The following is a 17,602-nucleotide window of genomic DNA, read 5'->3' on the forward strand; positions in this document are numbered from 1 at the left end:
GTATTGGCAGGGAACTATACCACCAGTGAAGAATGGATAGATACCTGCTGTCATATTAGCACAGGCAGGACTGGTTTGCTACACTGTTGAAACTCTGGATGATGTGTGGAGTGGACACATGAACCAACGTTTAGGAGCAAGAATACGGTTTCCAGAGACAGAATCAATCCAGAGTCTGCAACAAACTGTGCCAAGGTGAAGACCTGTAATAATAATCTTTATCTTTATTATTGTCACAAGTAGTACATTAACACTGCAATGAAGTTACTGTGGAAAATCCCCTAGTCGCCACACTCCGGCGCCTGTTCGGATACACTGAGGGAGAATTCAGAATGTCCAATTCACCTAACAAGCACATCTTTCGGGACTTGTGGGAAGAAACCAGGTATGTACCTGAGAACCTGAAAATACCTGAAACAGCTGTGCAAGACAGTACCCCAGTTGAGGACATTTCAACAGTGAACCTCCAAACCTTACGTCGACTCCCAGTTGAGGCAACAGCAGCCGACATCTAAACTACACCAAAAACACCAGAGGTTGCAGACAATGCGAAAAAACAAACTTCTCGAGGTTCGTCAACAACTACACAGGGATTGATGTCCACCACCAAAATATCTAACTTGTTGACTGTTGTGTTTGTTAATCGTTCATATTGTAAACTTTAATTGTTAACGTTATATTGTGCTTCATTGCAGGAGCCTGTGATGTAAAGAAAGTGTTGTGTATTTATCTTTGTTCCTAGTTGGAACAAGGTCACTTGAAGAGTGCAATCACTGATGACGTCATCGGTGGTTTGGGTGGGCTAGCAGCCTGTGAGAAAACACCTTTCCAATAAAGCTCTGTTTGTACCTTTGTGGTCTGCAAGCCTATCTTTTAAAAGTACCACAGGAACCATAAAGAAAAGCAGAAGATGTCAAACATTGAGTTGTGTGTTGAGCCTACCTTTTGCAATGCAACAATATTTTTGTTCCTGAGAATATTACTGAACAGACTCATTTTGCTATTGGTAGCGCTAGTGTTCCATTGTTGATGACAATTTATTGAATTTTGTTTCACATGGATAATTTTATTTACATTTTTGGAAACTAATAATAATAACTAATTTGAAGAAAGAGTGTTGTTTTGTTACAGCTCTATTCCTTTTTTTAAAAGTGCCCATAATTTTCACTGATAGTATTTATAGTAAAATAATGGTCACTGAAACTCTAATTTTAAGCACTTTTCACTGTTGTGGTACTTTTGTGCACTGCAGATGCATGGTTCTCATGCTCCCTACAGCACTTCTGACCAAAAATGACTCCAGTCTCTGCTGACAGGATTCAAGATCTACTTTTGGCACCTCTGGTCAGAGTCAGACCTGCAATGTACAAAGGGCTTAAACAATTGCAACTCTTTGTCAAATAGCATTTCCTGTTTCTAGCTCTTGAGCTTTGTCTATAACTGTATACATTCCTGGCAGTTGGTACAGCGCAGCATTTCTAGATGCTAGGAACAGTTCCGTTACATGTCTTCTCCGTAGTAGACAATCCCTGGTGCAAAGGCACTAAAGAAAATTGGGAAAGAGGGGACAGTTACAAGTAATGCTCAAGGGTTGGAACAGTGGCGCAGTAGTTAGCACCGCTGCCTCAAGCACCAAGGACCCAGGTTCAATCCCAGTCTCAGGTCGTTGTCTTTGTGGAGTTTGCACATTCTTCCTGTGTCTGCATGGGTCTCATCCCCACAACTCAAAAATGTGCAGGTTAAGTGCATTGGCCACGCTAAATTGCCCTTTAATTGGAAAAATTAATAAGTAATGCCCAAAAGATTGCCCATTTTGAAGACTATTCAAGATTCGTGTTTTTTAGGGAAACTATATGACAAAAGATTTTAAATCAGTATAATTTATTCAGACACTCATGAGTGAAAGTCTCTGCATCTGAAGAATAAGAATTTCTAGAAAATAGGGGAAGTGATGACCATGACCACTTTCCATACCAGATCAACCCTAATTACTTGTCTCACCATATCCATCCAATCTAATTTTTGGAAATATGTCAAATTAGAACCTAATGTGGGGTCCTGTTAAACATGGCACTGTAGGTATTTGGGGGCCAATTTAGCTCACTTGGCTGGACAGCTGGTTTGTGACGCAGAGCAAGGCCAGCAGTGCAGATTCAATTCTTGCACCAGCTGAGGTTGTTCATGAAAGCCCCGCCTTCTCAACCTCACCCCTCACCTGAGGTCTGGTGATCCTCGGGTTAAATCACCACCAGTCAGCCCTGTCGTTCAAAGGGAAAAGCAGCCTATGGTCACCTGGTACGATGGTGGCCTCACCTTTTACTGTAAGCATTGCAGATAAAAGTAGCAAGCGCAGCATGTTGCAATGAAAAGCTCATTTTACTAATTTAACCACAATCAGTGTGTAGGTGAGTCTCAGGGAACATTGAGTCTTTCAGAGGCACAATGGGCTGAATGTGGTGTAAGGTTCTGTGATTCTACAATTTGTGAACTGTTAAGTGAATGGCTTGTTTTGTATCTTCACATTTTTCTCATGCAAATATTGTGAAGCGATGGAAGCATTTTCAGTCTGAGAAGCTGGAACACTCTTGCTTCTTCCATGACTATAACCATACTAATGAGTTTGTTCAATGCGACGGCAGGTTTTACAGGCTCCGACAGCCTGCATGATATGGGGGGGAACCACCCATACTGATGCCGGTATCCTATTGAACGTCAGGTCAGAATTCGAGGACCAGTCTTCACGCTCCAGGAATACCTAGAGCAATCATTTTCGAAGTCGGGATCGTGACCCGCAGGTGGGTCGCGAGCGGGTGTCGGGAGGGTCGAGGAGCCATCCATCGCGGTGTTTCCGTTCGCAGGAATAATGCACAAAGGCCGCAGCAGCCGGCTTTTAAAAACGACGGGTGTGACCGGCTTTCGGAATGCGGGCGCGCTGCGCGTGTGTGCTCGCTCATCAGTGCGCAAGCCCGGAGTCCAGCAAGAAACACTGCCTCCTCCTGACGTCAGCACGCTGACCTAGCAGAAGATTTTTAAAAATTCATAGGTCTTCCTGCCTGAAGCGACGGCAGAGAACACATGCCCCGAACACTAACATCACATGCCCTGGGCACGATCGCAATTCATCCGTTTTGTCAGCAGCAAACAAGCACCAGGACTGAAATTTAAAATGGAGCGTTTTGTAAAAGGAAGAGAGGCCCAGAGACACACACAGGCCAGGATCTCGCAACTACTCCTGGAGAAAGTGACTCAGGAGAACCCATGGCAGGACAAGCAGTGATGGTGTGAGCTGTTCAGGAGAGTCCACAACAGAACGAAGCAGTGCTGGTGTGAGCTCCAGGACCTCTGATGAACAACCCATGCAGAAATGTAACATTGAATGACAAAGCAAGTGAGATCGTGAGAACCAAGCAGGCTCACCTGTCGCATTAAAGGTAAGCGAAAATGGTGGGTAGCGATGGTTGGCCGGCATGGGCTGTGACGGTCGGCCAGCATGGGACCCAAAGGTTGGTCAGTTGGTAAAAATGGGTCGTGATTGGTTTGATAATTTCAAAATATACCATAGCCTCCATAGATCAAGATGAGTGATGGAAGCTACAAGCGTGGATATTGAAGCAACCAGTAATTGCCTGGCAGAGGAAAAGGCCACCGTTGATGAGGAAGACTATTCACACTGCAGCAAATTTTCAATGTGGCTTTTTTGGAGGAGAATTCCCGGCAAGAGCATTCAATCAGAGGGAAAACTGTACCAGGATTCAAGCTAGCTAAGGATTGGTTGACTTTGTTTTAGGGTGGCACTGTTGAAAGTGACTGGGGATTGGGCTTCTGTTCCTGTACCATGCAGAAAGCCCACAAGCAGTGAAGGGTACCTAGAGGGAAATTTCCTGTAATTTGCAGGTCAAATAAGAAAGCTTGGGTGACAATGGGCATGTTTAATGAGTGGCTTTCAATGCATTTATGCCCAACTGCCAAGAAATATTGTGTTCAGAAAAGCATTACTCATAAACCTTTATTACTTTTTGGACAATGTCCCAGGACATCCTTCGAACCTCAACGACCTCTGAAAGATTCTGTGTAGAATACCTCCCTAAAAACACTACTTGATCCAAAGTATTGCTCAAGTTATTATCAATGCTTACAATTCTGCAGGACCTTCGCCAAACTCAACAAGGAGACCAATGAAGGAAAGCCAACAGCCTGCATGTTCTGGATTGACTACAACGTGGTTCAGGCAATTAATAACCTTTCAAATGCTTAAGAGGTAAAACAGTCGACCATGAACGGTGTATGGCACAAGATCTTGCCTGAAGCCATTCACGACCTGCAGCTTCAGTGAGCCAATTGAATTTGGTCAGCAAGAGAGGGATTATGACCAACAAAGCAGAATTTTCTGAAGTAAGACAAGATAATGTTGAAATGGTGCAAGACTCTCATAGCGAATCTCTGGCAATGAGATGAAGTAAACAGCAAAGGGGGAGTCCAAAGAGTTCATAAGAAAGGCGTTTATTCAGCATAACAGCAGTATTTAGACAGGACCTGGTTACTCATCTCCGGGTCTGGTCTCCTTTCCTGTCAGTTGCTATAGCAGTTGACCCGTTGTACAAGTACTGGTTAACTCACAGCCTAATCAGCACTAGGGAACTATCATGCCCAGCAAGCAGTTAACATTGCAACACATGGGGCAGCACGGTGGTGTAGTAGTTAGCATTGCTACCTCACGGCGCTGAGGTCCCAAGTTCGATCCCGGCTCTGGGTCCGTGTGGAGTTTGCACATTCTCCCCGTGTTTGCATGGGTTTCACCCCCACAACCCAAAGATGTGCAGGATGGGTGGATTGGCCATGCTAAATTGCCCCTTAATTGGAAAAATATAATTGGGTACTCTAAATTTATAAACGCATGTCGGAGGCTTTCAAGCTCATTGAGGGAGCACTGAAAAATTTCAAGGATGAGCTCCCTTCCGAAGAAGATCATTAAAGGTCAGCAGAGATTAAAAGGGACCTCAGCTGCTACAGGAGGCTGTACCCAGGAAAGCAGAAGGTGCAACAATTCATTTGAGCATTCTTCAAATCTGCAAACCATCCTATTGATCATGAGTGTTAACAGTATTTGTGAATTGTGCATTCTATGGATTATGTTGTGTCCATTTTTGACAAATATTGTGTATTTCATGTTTTGGTTTCGTTTTGAGGCTGAAAGTCTTGGGTTTGGGAATGGATCTCCTGATTTTCCAATCATTTAAATGGAAAATCTTGTTTTGATATAGGGTTCTGCGAAACTCCTGTCCAGCTTTGATGGGCGGTGGGGGGGAGCATGGAGTAAGGGCCCTGAGAGGAGGGTGTGAATGAGGATATGGGCGAGGGGTGAATGAAGGTGTGGGGGTGAATGTGGGTATGGGGTGAAAGAGAGTGGATGAAGGTGAGAGTGCTTGCAAGTGAGGTCATAGAAGGTAGCAGTGGAACGGTGCTTTTCTGAATGGAGGGCTGTGACTCGTGTTCAGCAGGGATCTGGGCTGGGACTTTTGCTGTTCGTAGTATATATAAATGATTTGGAGGAAAATGTGATTGGTCTGATGAATAAGTTTGCGGACAATACAAAGGTTGGTGGGATTGCGGATAGCGATTAAAGACTGTCAGGATACAGCAGGAGATAGATCAGTTGGAGACTTGGGCAGAGAGATGGCAGGTGGAGTTTAATCCAGACAAATGTGAGGTTATACTTTTTGGAAGGTCTAATAAGGGTGGGAAATATACAGTAAATGGCAGAATCCCTAAGGATATTGACAGGCAGAGGGGTCTGGGTGTACTGCAAGTGGCAACGCAGGTAGTCAAGAAGGCATACAGCATGCTTGCCTTAATCGGCGGGGCATTAAGTATAAAATTGGCAAGTCATGCTGCAGTTGTATAGTACCTGAGTTAGGCCACACTTGGAATATAGTGTTCAATTCTGGTTGCCATACTATCAGAAGGATGTGTAGGCTTTGGAGAGGCTACAGTAGAAATTTACCAGGATTTGCTTGGTATGGAGGGCATTAACTATGAGGAGAGGTTGATTAAACTTGGTTTGTTCAAAGAATTTACAGTGCAGAAGGAGGCCATTCGGCCCACCGAGTCTGCACCGGCTCTTGGAAAGAGCACCCTACCCAAGGTCAACACCTCCACCCTATCCCCATAACCCAGTAAACCCACCCAACACTCAGGGCAATTTTGGTCACTAAGGGCAATTTATCATGGCCAATCCACCTAACCTGCACATCTTTGGACTGTGGGAGGAAACCGGAGCACCCGGAGGAAACCCACGCACACACTGGGAGGATGTGCAGACTCCGCACAGACAGTGACCCAAGCTGGAATCGAACCTGGGACCCTGGAGCTGTGAAGCAATTGTGCTATCCACAATACTACTGTGCTGCCCACGGATTGTTCTCACTGGGACGGCGGAGGTTATGGGGCGACCTGATCGAAGTCTACAAAATTATGAGGGGGGTGGACAAAGTGGATAGTGAAAAGCTTTTTCCTCGGGTGGAAGAGTCAATTACTAGGGGTCATAAGTTTAAGGTGAGATGGGCGAGGGAAGTTTTTTTTGCACAGAGGGTAGTGGGTGCCTGGAACTGGCTGTGGTGGTGGAAGTAAGGGACGATAGCGATGTTTGCAGGATGCCTTGAAAAATACATGGATGGGAATAGAGGGATATGCACCCCAGAAGTGTAGAAGAATTTAGTTTAGACAGGCAGCATTGTCGGCACAGGCTTGGAGGGCCGAAGGGCCTGTTCCTGTGCTGTACTTTTCTATGTTCTTTGAGGGTGGGTAAGGGTGTATATGCGTGAGAGAGGATTCGAGTGTGGGGCTGTGGTTGAGAGGGAGGGGGTGGGTGAGCGTATGTGTGTGAGTGAGGAGGGCGAGTGTGGGGATGAATGGGTGCTCCCATTAAAAATGGCACAATATGACTTGAAAGTATTTGATGAACAACTTTTTATTACAACGGATACATACAAGATATAGAAACATCTTTTAAGTATGTTTTTGTACCTATTGTGCATTATTAAATTTTTGTAGTTTAATTTTTCAATATGTTTCTCGGGGGTTCCTTCAGTACTCTTGGGAGGTCAAACGGCTGGAAAAGTTTGGGAAACCCTGATATAAATAGTTTCAGGAATGAGTCCATTATTTAATAAGAGGCACTGCTGTAATTTGAAAGCAAGAGCACCCTCTGGTGTAATCCCATTGTGACAGCGTTCAAGAAAAGCTCAGAAAAACATAAAATTAAGGGGACAGCGTAACAGAACAGAATATCTCAAAGGAGGAAAGGTAGGGGATGGATTTTCCGCCCCTGTTCTTTTCGGGTGGTTTTGGTGATGGGAGCAGAGACTCTTGTGAGAGGGTCCAAATCGCATTCACCCCGACATGTGATGTGATTGTCCTTGCCCCCCCCCCCCCTCCCTCTCAGTGACATAACGGGTGTCCCGACGGTCATTATAATACATTTCTATATAATTATCAGGCCTCTATGCCTGAATCATTTCCCCGCTCTGGTGGGTTGCATTGGCGGGGGGATCCCTGGTGAACGTTTCTGCACTTGGAGCAGCCTTTAAAAATATGAGCCTGTTCTTTAAAAAATGAAGTTTACATAGATTTACATAGAATTTACAGTGCAGAAGGAGGCCATTCGGCCCATCGAGTCTGCACCGGCTCTTGGAAAGAGCATCCTACCCACGGTCAACACCTCCACCCTATCCCCATAACCCAGTAACCCCACCCAGCACTAAGGGCAATTTAGCATGGCCAATCCACCTAACCTGCACATCTTTGGACTGTGGGAGGAAACTGGAGCACCCGGAGGAAACCCACGCACACACGGGGAGGATGTGCAGACTCCGCACAGACAGTGACCCAAGCCGGAATCGAACCTGGGACCCTGGAGCTGTGAAGCGATTGTGCTATCCACAATGCTACCGTGCTGCCCTGGGGCGGGGTGGACTAGGGACCCACCCCATGACGTTATTTTTTCTATCTTCCCAGTGATACGGTGCAGAAAGCCACCAATGGTGCTGGAGAATTGAACACCACTTCCCCTGCCAATTTCAGGTAAAATTCTGCCCTAGGTGTTTTGTTTAAAGGTTGTATATTTGCTTTGTGATCCCTTTGGTAAATGTTTACTTTGACAACTGCAGCTGTACTTTCACCTCTGCTTTTAATGGGTTGTAAAGAACTTGCGCTTTCTTGGTCTCAGGATTTTACAAGCGATTAAGTACTTTCGGGCGCTAGTTACAGTTGTAATGCATGAAAGCGTGGCTGCCAGTTTGCACACTGAAAGCTCCCACAAAGAGCAATGGGATTACCACCAGATAACCTGTTTTTTTGTTCGTGATGTTGTTTGAGGACTAAATAATGGCCCGGGACATCAGGGAATGAGAACTTCCCTGCTTTGGATTTCTTTCTTTTCTGTTTCAATAACTACAGCAGCACAGTTGAAAGAGGAAATACTTTTACTATAAGGAATCTCTGCTGGTTCTCATTATTCCAGCTTTCTCTGAATGTTCTTTCCTCTTGCCCCTTCTGGTTGCAGAGCCTCCAGTTACTTTGGCTCCTTCCTAAACTCCTTTCCCAAACTTCTGCATTACTTTTTCCATTTGTTAAAACTCTACAAACGCAGCTTTTTCACTGTGCCTTGCTTAACCTGGAGGCTGCAGAAATAACTGGTGATCCATTTGCTGACAATGTAGATCTATCCATGTATACTGTAGATAAGGGATGTGACTCCCCATAGATTCCCAGTGACTCCACGGACACAGATGCCCCAACATCCCTTTCTCAACACCTGTTACGCATAAATGGGAATGCAGTTGATCTTTTTTTTTTAAACTCTCGCTGTGTGTCGTTGCCTGACCTCAGCCCTGCATGTTCCGGGGCAGAGCCAACAGTAGGAGCTCATCACTGGGGCAGTAGTTGGTTTTGCCTTTTTTGTTAGAAACCCAAGATCCTGGAAATGAAATGTGATTGACATTATACAAACACTTATTTTTTTTGTCAAGAGAAAATGCGTTCGGCTGTTGTAGATTTTAAAAATCATCAATAAATGTTGATACTCAGCTACAATAATTTTAAATCCCAGATCACGCAATTCTAAATTCTCTATATCAAGCTAGGAAATTAAGGATTTTAGCAGTCGCTAAATTGACAGTTATGGGGTTTGCACGATTGTAGGGTATGAATTTGTAGTTGCAATTTTTTTTTTACCCAGTCTGTTCTAAATTTCACCTGTCCTCCCTGTGAAAGTGAGGTGCAGAAAGGGAGCATTGCAGTTGACCGTTTGGGCGGAAGAAAGTAAATATCAGAAGGTGAGTCATCTCATCTCCCCCCCCCCCCCCCCTGTCAACCCACTGCTCCCCATTGCAACTACTGACAGTTACCTTTTAAAGAATATGCTTGTTACAGATGGAGAACAATGCAGTCTGGAGAAACTTGAGTAGAAAAGTTAAATACATTATGAGGAAAAATGAGAAAATTAATCGTGTACAATTTCGGGAAATTAAATGATCTCTAAACTCTATTTGTGTTTTATTAAAGCTGCAGCAGTACACCAAAATCAAAGAAGAGGATGCTTTTGTTCAGGTTCATACTGTGAAAATTAGTTGCCTGCTGTTTAATTAAGCAGAAAGACTTTGCCAAGTCAGGAGCCATGGATTGCTACAGCTTCACCGATGAAAGCTCTCTCCAAACTGAAATGCATCTACCTTTGCTATCAGACAGTGAGTTGCCCATTGCAAGTAATATCCAGAGACAAGAATTCATCTCAGATCCTGATGATATTATTTATGCAGGAATGACAAGTATAGAACTTGATTCTAACCTGGAGGCTGCAGAAATTCCTGGCGATCCATTTGCTGACAATGTAGATCTATCCCTGTATACTGTAGATAAGGGATGTGACTCCCCAAAGATTCCCAGTGACTCCACGGACACAGATTCTCCACCCATGTTGCTAGGTACTTGAATGTGCATGCATTTCTTTTAAGTGCAGCCGTGCTATTGTAACTATTTTGCTGCTGGGATAAATTTGTTTCCATGCTGGTTCAAAGTAAATCTCCAGCCATAATTACTAACCTAAAACCTTTACGTAGATCTCATTAAAATGTATGCATTGAATTGTTTGATGACCTGTTTGGTAAAGAAGCTGCCTAATGGACAGGTCCACACTCAATATCTTGCTGGTGCTAAGTTAACCAGAACAACAGTGGAAATGCCAGTTGATCTCGACATCCCTTGGATAGGGAGTTCCGACCCCATGTCAATGTTCCTTGCTAGATGGATCAGAACTTGCATGCGATTCCCTTCTCAGTTGAATAACCTGATAACTTCCATTGCCTGTCCTTAGACAGAGGCTGTAACGATATGTTACCATTAGTCAGTTCTATCAGAAGAGCAGACAAGAATACCGGGGGGAAAATATTAAACACCTGCATCTCCCTCTCTCACTGTAGGCAGAAACCACTCCGATATGGTGGAAACAGCCGTCGATGCTGCCTTTTCAGGGGTTCTGTTGAAATTACAGCAGGACCTCGAGTATTCCTGAGGAAAATGTACCCCATAACATTTAAAGTTTGACATTACAGATGCATCAAGGTTATCTTTAGATGTGGATTTGTACCAAAAAGGCCAGTTTGCCCCTTTTACAAGACAATTCAAACATACCTAGTGTGTGGTAAGCAGACTGTATTAGCCATTTCCTAAAAGAAATAATCTGTGTACTACTGTAAATGTACTGAATTCTACTTTATTTGTATTATTTTGCTCTCCTTATTTAGCCTTGCGAGGCCAGACACTACAATACTCTAAAGTGAATGCACTTTATTCATTCCCAGTGTCTGTAGAAGATGCATGCAGTTTGAATGACTTAATTATGGAAGCTCTCGATAATAGTAAGGCAGGAATCATAAGCTAGCATGGTGGGTAAGAGAGACTTTACCCCCTATATACAAGTAGGTCACTAGCACAGGTAAGTCAATCTGCCTGTCTGGATGGTTCCTGCTGGTTTGGTGTTCCTTTCATTGTTCTATTACCCGAATGCTAACGCTGCAACGGTTGCCGTTTCCTGCTTGCGCGGTTCATTATAAAAGCAGCTAACACGGATTTTGAAACACAGTTTGTAGTACTGCTGCTGGATGCTATGTGAAATTTCTTTTTGTAACAACTGTTTTGTGACACTTAACAACCACAGCCACGTCTGTGCACGAGAATGCTTTATGTTTTGTAATTTGCGGTGTTAACACTTCCACAGAGGCAGTAAGGGATATGGGGATAGTACGGGAAAATGGCATTGAGGAAGAATATCAGCCATGGTCTGGTTGAATGGTGGAGCAGGCTGGAGGGGCTAAATGGCCTCCTCCCCCTGTTTCCTATCTTCCAACGTATTCTTTGCTTGCCTCAATCTATCTCTCCTCTTCAAAAGGTTAGGACTCAGGTCAACACGCAGTAATTCCCTTGGTATCTCATCCGTGTAAGCCTAAATATGATTGTCAGCATGTATTTTTGTGTTGGCAGGCATTATAGCTAAGCCCAACTCTGTCCCCACCTGATGCCTACACAACAACTTGGATTTATATGCACATTACTGCATAAAAGAGTCCCAAGGTACTTCACTGGAGTGTTACCAAGCACAATTTGACGCCGAAACACGTAATTACTTAGGACGAGGGAGGAAAATCTTTGTCAGAGAGATAGGTTTTAAGGAGAGTTTTAAAAAAGAGTGAAGGGCAGCACAGAGGCGCAGTGGTTAGCATTGCTGCCTCACAGCACCGAGGTCCCAGGTTCGATCCCGGCTCTGGGTCACTGTCTGTGTGGAGTTTGCACATTCTCCCTGTGTTTGCGTGGGTTTCACCCCCACAACCCAAAGATGTGCAGGCCAGGTGGAGTGGCCACACTAAATTGCCCCTTAATTGGAAAAAAATGAATTGGGTACTCTAAATTTATATATTAAAACAAAGAGTGAGTCAGAGAGGTTTAAGGAGGAAGTTGCCAGAGTTTAGGACCTTGACAGCGTTTAAAATCGAGGTGCTCAGAGGGACAGAATTGGGGCATTGAAAGTTAGAGGCTGTCACTTTAGAATTGAAGGATCTGTTAAAGGCATATAACAATCTCCTGAGACCTCTGGTTTAATTTTGGTTTCCAGAACATAGAGGGTTGCACTAACAGGACTGGTGATCACTGGACTCTTGTTTTTGATCAACTGGTAAAGCACACTGCCCAATTTATGCTGGCGTAAAGGGAGCAATGAGTTCAACCCTGAAACGGCTTGTTTGGCAACTGAGCTTGCACACTGCATGCTCTTGATACAGGACCTTTTTGATACAGGGAATGGCTTAATACTATATAGAAAACGCAGCTCAGAAGCTGGCCATTCAGCCCAACTCGTATATGCTGATTTATAATGGAAATGCATATTTCAACTGTAGAAGGTTGAACCAGCAACAAAATATCTAACTGAAATCTTGCTGCTTTTTCCTATTGGCTTTTTACAGGTATAAGCCCTCTCCCTCAAAAGAGTACCCCTGAGAAAGGTGCAAGTAAAAGTGAAGGGAAATACGGAGGGCTGCAGAAGAGAAGACGTCTATCCGCGAGGCATTCTCCTCAGCAAGCATTCCAGGTTAGCACTGCTCATGCTTGTTCTTCCAGTCAGGCTGGTTTCAGAGTCTGAAATTAGGCTGTTTGTAATCTGCAGTATATCTTTTTTTTAAAATTCCGGTCGAGGGACAATTTAGCGTGTCCAATCCATCTCTACCCTGCACATCTTTGGGTTGTTGGGGTGAGACCCACACAGACACGGGGATAATGTGCAAACTCCACACCGACAGTGACCCGGACGAACCCAGGTCTTCGGCACTGTGAGGCAGCAGTGCTAACCACCGCGCCACCATGCTGCTCTTAATCCAAAGTATACTTAACTTTTTTTCCATAAATTTAGAGTACCCGATACTTATTTCCAATTAAGGAGCAATTTAATGTGGCCAATTCACCTATGCTGCACATCTTTTTGGGTTGTGGGGATGAGATCCACGCAGACACGGTGAGAATGTGCAAACTCCACACGATACTTAACCTAACTATTTAAAACAAAACTCCCAAATCTGAGAATATGCATTGAGTAGTCATGGAGGAATCCAGAAAGGAGAATATTTCCTAAAAGAAAGACAAATACAGCACAGGAACAGGTCCTTCGGCCCTCCAAGTCCGTGCCGACCATGCTGCCCGTCTAAACTAAAATCTACACTTCCTGAGCCCTCTATTCGCATCCTATTCATGTATTTGTCAAGATGCCCCTTAAACGTCACGATCGTCCCTGCTTCCACCACCTCCTCCAGCAGCGAGTTCCAGGCACCCACTACCCTCTGTGTAAACAAAACCTAACGTATTTACAAGTACCAGTTCCAGTCGGACTGCTCAGCAGCTCGGCTGGCTTATATTTGTTTGAATGCATTTTATTCCAAACATACTCAAAAAGAACAACACAAATCAATAACATTCTCAACACCCCAAAAGATCACAGTTTGTAGTTTTTCCTTCGTTCACTCCCTCTTTTTCCCCCACTTCACGCAAATAATTCCTCAAACATTGTCATGAACAGCCCCCACCGTGTCTTAAAGTTCACCGCCGATCCCCTCAACTCGAACTTGATCTTTTTCTCGTGGGGGTTGCAGCAATCGCACCCCCCCCCCCCCCCCCCCCAACACGCTCATTTGACATCCGTATGTCCCTGTGAAGAATGGAGAGTAGCAGGACGACTGCTCCTCTTTGCCCGCAGCTGAGCTTCAGTTGTCTGTGAGGCTGGATATGGGGTGTATAGCATGTCGGGGAAGGTTGTTTACGAGATGACCGTCTGGGGGATACTCCCGCTACTTGATCCCGGTGGCCTTGGATGTCTGGGTCTCCATCTCAGAGCCACCTCCCGCATTTTGGTGTTGTAGCCCTCCGGGGGTGACGTCCCCAGGCTTCAATGTGGCTGGAAGACTTCTTCAGATGGGGTGTAGTCTAATGCCTGCTCCCGAGGTGGTCATGGTGTTCTGCACCGTTCTGTTTGTGTTGTAGCCATCTGGGATGGCCACGTCCCGATTACAAAATGGACACTTTGCAAAGAATGTAGGGAAAATGGACAATACTGAGAAAGCAAGCAGGTGCAAGGTTTGTCTGTTGATTGGAGCTGTAGCTCCCAGACAAGACCGATACTGCAAAGCCATTACCATACTAATGAGCCATCTCCGGGGACAAAAGAGTAACATTTGGGTAAATGATACTAAGGCAGACCCCGGCGCCAGAGGAGACTAGAACAAAGCAGGCCAACGGCCACCTAGGACACGCCCAGCAATCAGGGCACCCACCCCTTTATTGGAGGAAATCGATAGGAACGATCAAGAAATGGTCCAATTAATTGGGGCCAAGTTCAAGGCCCGCCCAAAAGCGTGCAAAGCCCCTTTTGGGTATAAGAAGAAGCCCCCAAGAGAGAATCGCTCTCTTGGCCTTGGCTCTCAGCGAGGAGAGATGTGCCTAGCAGCTGCACCAGAACAAGTAAGTCCAAAGTCAATGCACGCTACGAGACAGAAGCTCCTAGCTATTATTCCGTACCCAGCTCGACCCCAGCAGCCTCAGAACCGGACAACGGCCATTGTTCCTCTGACTGAGTGGGCGTCCGAAGCTAAGAATTGGCTTTAGTAGTAGTGATAGTTTAGTTGGTAGAGTTTTGTGCATGAGTATATTTGACTGTGTGTGTAAATAAATGAGCATTGATTTCGAACTTACTAACTGGTGTATCGAGTCTTTGATCAGTATTTGGTTTTGAACCTTGTGGCGGTATCGAAAGGTACCTGGCGACATTTGAGCAAACGTAATTAGAATTAAGGAAGGCGACCACATTAACCGCCATAAACAGAGTCAATTAAAGAGAGAACACAACAAGTAACAGTGTGTATTCACCTGGTACGAAACTCGTCTGCTATGTTGTACCACTGTCCCTGGAATCCAACGGAACACCACGTCCTGTGGTTTGAAACTCCTGGTCCGCGTCTAGCTGCCTTCACCTCTGCAGATCCTGATCCTGTTGCACGTTCCCGCCAGTATTGGAGAACGTGAGACTGAGGTGGGCCGTGAGCCTCCGGCCCATTAACAGTTCCGCCGGCACGATATCCATCTGTTTCTTCATCCCTCTCTTGAAGGTCTGCATAGCTCACTCGACCATCCAGTTTGAGTTGGACCTTGTGGATGTACCGCACCCCATTCGCCTTCATAAAGCGTTCAAACTCGTCACTGGTGAATGGGGTGCTGTTGTCTGTGTCTAGCACCTCCGAGATAACATAGGTGCTGAAAGAAAGCCGTAGCTTCTCAACCATGGCCTCTGGTGTGGTGGACGACATCCGATGAACTTCCAGTCATTTGGAGTGGGCATCTACCTCAAGTAGAACTATTGACCCTTGGAAACGTCTGGCAAAATTTACATGCAGGCGCACCAAAGGTTGATTCGGCCGTTCCCAAGGATGTAACGGGGAAGCTGGTGGGAGCTTCTGTTGATCCTAGGATGTGGTGCACTTCTGGGCCGGTTGTTCGATTGTGCCATCCAGACATAACTTCTGGCCAGCATCTTCATTATCGACACCACTGGGTGTCCGTTGTGCAGAACCTGGAGGATTGCCTGTCAGCCCTGGCTTGGGACCACGAGGCGAGCTCCCCACAGGAGGATGCCATCTTCCATAATGACCTCCTGTATCATGGGCGTCAGAGGTCAATAGGTCCTCAGGCACCTTCCCTTGCTGGCACTTGTGTAAGACGATCTGGCATATTTCAGCCAACACCAAATCCTTTTGTGTCCGGTCGCGTATTTCGGCAGCGGTGACCGGCAAGATATCCATGAAGTTGAGGGTCGAAACGTCTTTGTCGGACCTCGGTGGGGTTGGGGCACATGTCGACAGCGGGAGCCTGCTGAGTGCGTCGGTGTTTTGCAATCTGCGAACCTGGGCGATGCTCAGGCATATTCGTAGGCTGCTAGCGGCAGGGCCCATTGCTAAATCCGGGCAGACGCTATTGGCGGGATCGCCAAAGCCCGAGAAGTGGTTTATGGTTCGTCACAGTGATGAATCAACAGCCATACACATAGTGATGAAATTTCTTTGCCACAAATTCCACGGCCAAACCATATTTTTCAATGTGGGCTAATTACACTCCGCAGCAGCCGAAGAATTCCAGTCAAGAACTGTCGGCTTTTCTCCACCGTCAGCCATGAGGTGGGACAGCACTACCCCTCAGAGAGGGAGCTCGTACTCCACGAGGCTCATGGGGAGATTAATCTCGGCCATCCCTGTGGGGGTTATAACAATGTATAAATGTTGTCAACCATTGTATGTTCTAGTTTATTCTACCGGAATATATTAGAGAGATTAGTAACAGTTTACATATTAAACCAGCCAATATTTTACGTTTGTATTGAATTGAATTTGAAACCAAGATGAACAGTTAATTTCTGAACTTTATTGTCTAGGAGTGTAGCCAATGCGGAAAGTCATTCAGCAGTGCCAGTGCCCTGAGCAAACACTACTTGACACACAGTCATGAACGTCGGCATGTTTGCAGGATCTGCAATAAGGCCTTTAAGAGACAGGACCACTTGTAGGTGAACATTATTTTACTCAGGAATTCGAATTAGTTATTTTTTAAACAGACTTCCTTTGTGCACCCAGAATGAAACTATATGCTACATTTGTTCTTTATTCATCCCAGATCAGATGCAGGTTGGGTTTGTGGAATGAAATTAGGCATTCCCAGTGTTCATGTAGTTAACAGGCTGCAGTCTTGTAAGAGTGAAAATGCCTGCCCGGCAGCACCCACAGACTGAGATTAACGACCCGTTAATCTGCAATTCTGGGCCTTGGTTGAAGAAGAATTATTCACCTGATCATCAGATCAAAAAATGCTGCTAAGACTCAAAAGGGTGGGTACTAAATGCTAACAGGAATACACAGGGCTAAAAATAAAGTTGTCCCCACCTGAGGTTATTCTCTAATACTACACTTGTATGTGAATGGCATGATCTAAAGGGAATTTTTAAAGGGGAATTGGATAAATACTTGAAAAGGAAACATTTGCGGGGGAAAGAGGCGGGGAGTGCAACTAATTGGATAGATCTTGCAGAGGGCCAGCACAGGCACAACGGGCAGAATGGACTCCTGAGTTGCATCCATCTCTGATTTTAAATGAAGTCTGTTGATGCATGTAGTAATATCAAGTTAGGTGGAGGGAAATGTCACTGAGACTGGACTCCCCTCCTTTAAAAAGATCTAACTGAGGTCCCAGGTTTGATCCCGGCTCTGGGTCACTGTCCGTGTGGAGTTTGCACATTCTCCCCGTGTTTGCGTGGGTTTCACCCCCACAACCCAAAGATATGCAGGCTAGGTGGATTGGCCACGCTAAATTGCCCCTTAATTGAAAGAAAATAACTGGGTACTCTAAAATTTAAAAAAAAAGATCTAGGGTGGGATTTACCTCTGTTCACGCTGGCAGGAAATTCCGGTCCCACGCCGATGCGTGGGTTTCCCGGCGATGAGGGGTGCTGTCAACGGAAAATCCTGTT

The 17,602-nt window shown here is 45.3% G+C and overlaps 1 protein-coding gene across 5 annotated transcripts in view; it reads left to right on the forward strand.

Annotated features, from left to right (window-relative positions):
- The window catches only part of LOC119957843 (zinc finger protein 541-like), a 66,687-nt gene that overhangs the window by 16,900 nt on the left and 32,185 nt on the right, over positions 1–17,602 (forward strand). For 2 of the 5 annotated variants that reach the window (XM_038785989.1, XM_038785994.1), the window contains exons 2-5: positions 8,014–8,079; positions 9,562–9,980; positions 12,513–12,637; positions 16,514–16,641. In XM_038785989.1, coding sequence (XP_038641917.1) covers positions 9,674–9,980; positions 12,513–12,637; positions 16,514–16,641 — 560 coding nt within the window. In that variant the 5' untranslated portion in view covers positions 8,014–8,079; positions 9,562–9,673. The remainder of the gene's footprint in view (positions 1–8,013; positions 8,080–9,561; positions 9,981–12,512; positions 12,638–16,513; positions 16,642–17,602) is intronic. The other 3 variants (XM_038785992.1, XM_038785990.1, XM_038785991.1) reach the window with 3 other exon arrangements.

The sequence above is a fragment of the Scyliorhinus canicula genome, chromosome 27, assembly GCF_902713615.1.
Source record: "Scyliorhinus canicula chromosome 27, sScyCan1.1, whole genome shotgun sequence".
In the NCBI taxonomy this organism is placed as follows: domain Eukaryota; kingdom Metazoa; phylum Chordata; class Chondrichthyes; order Carcharhiniformes; family Scyliorhinidae; genus Scyliorhinus; species Scyliorhinus canicula.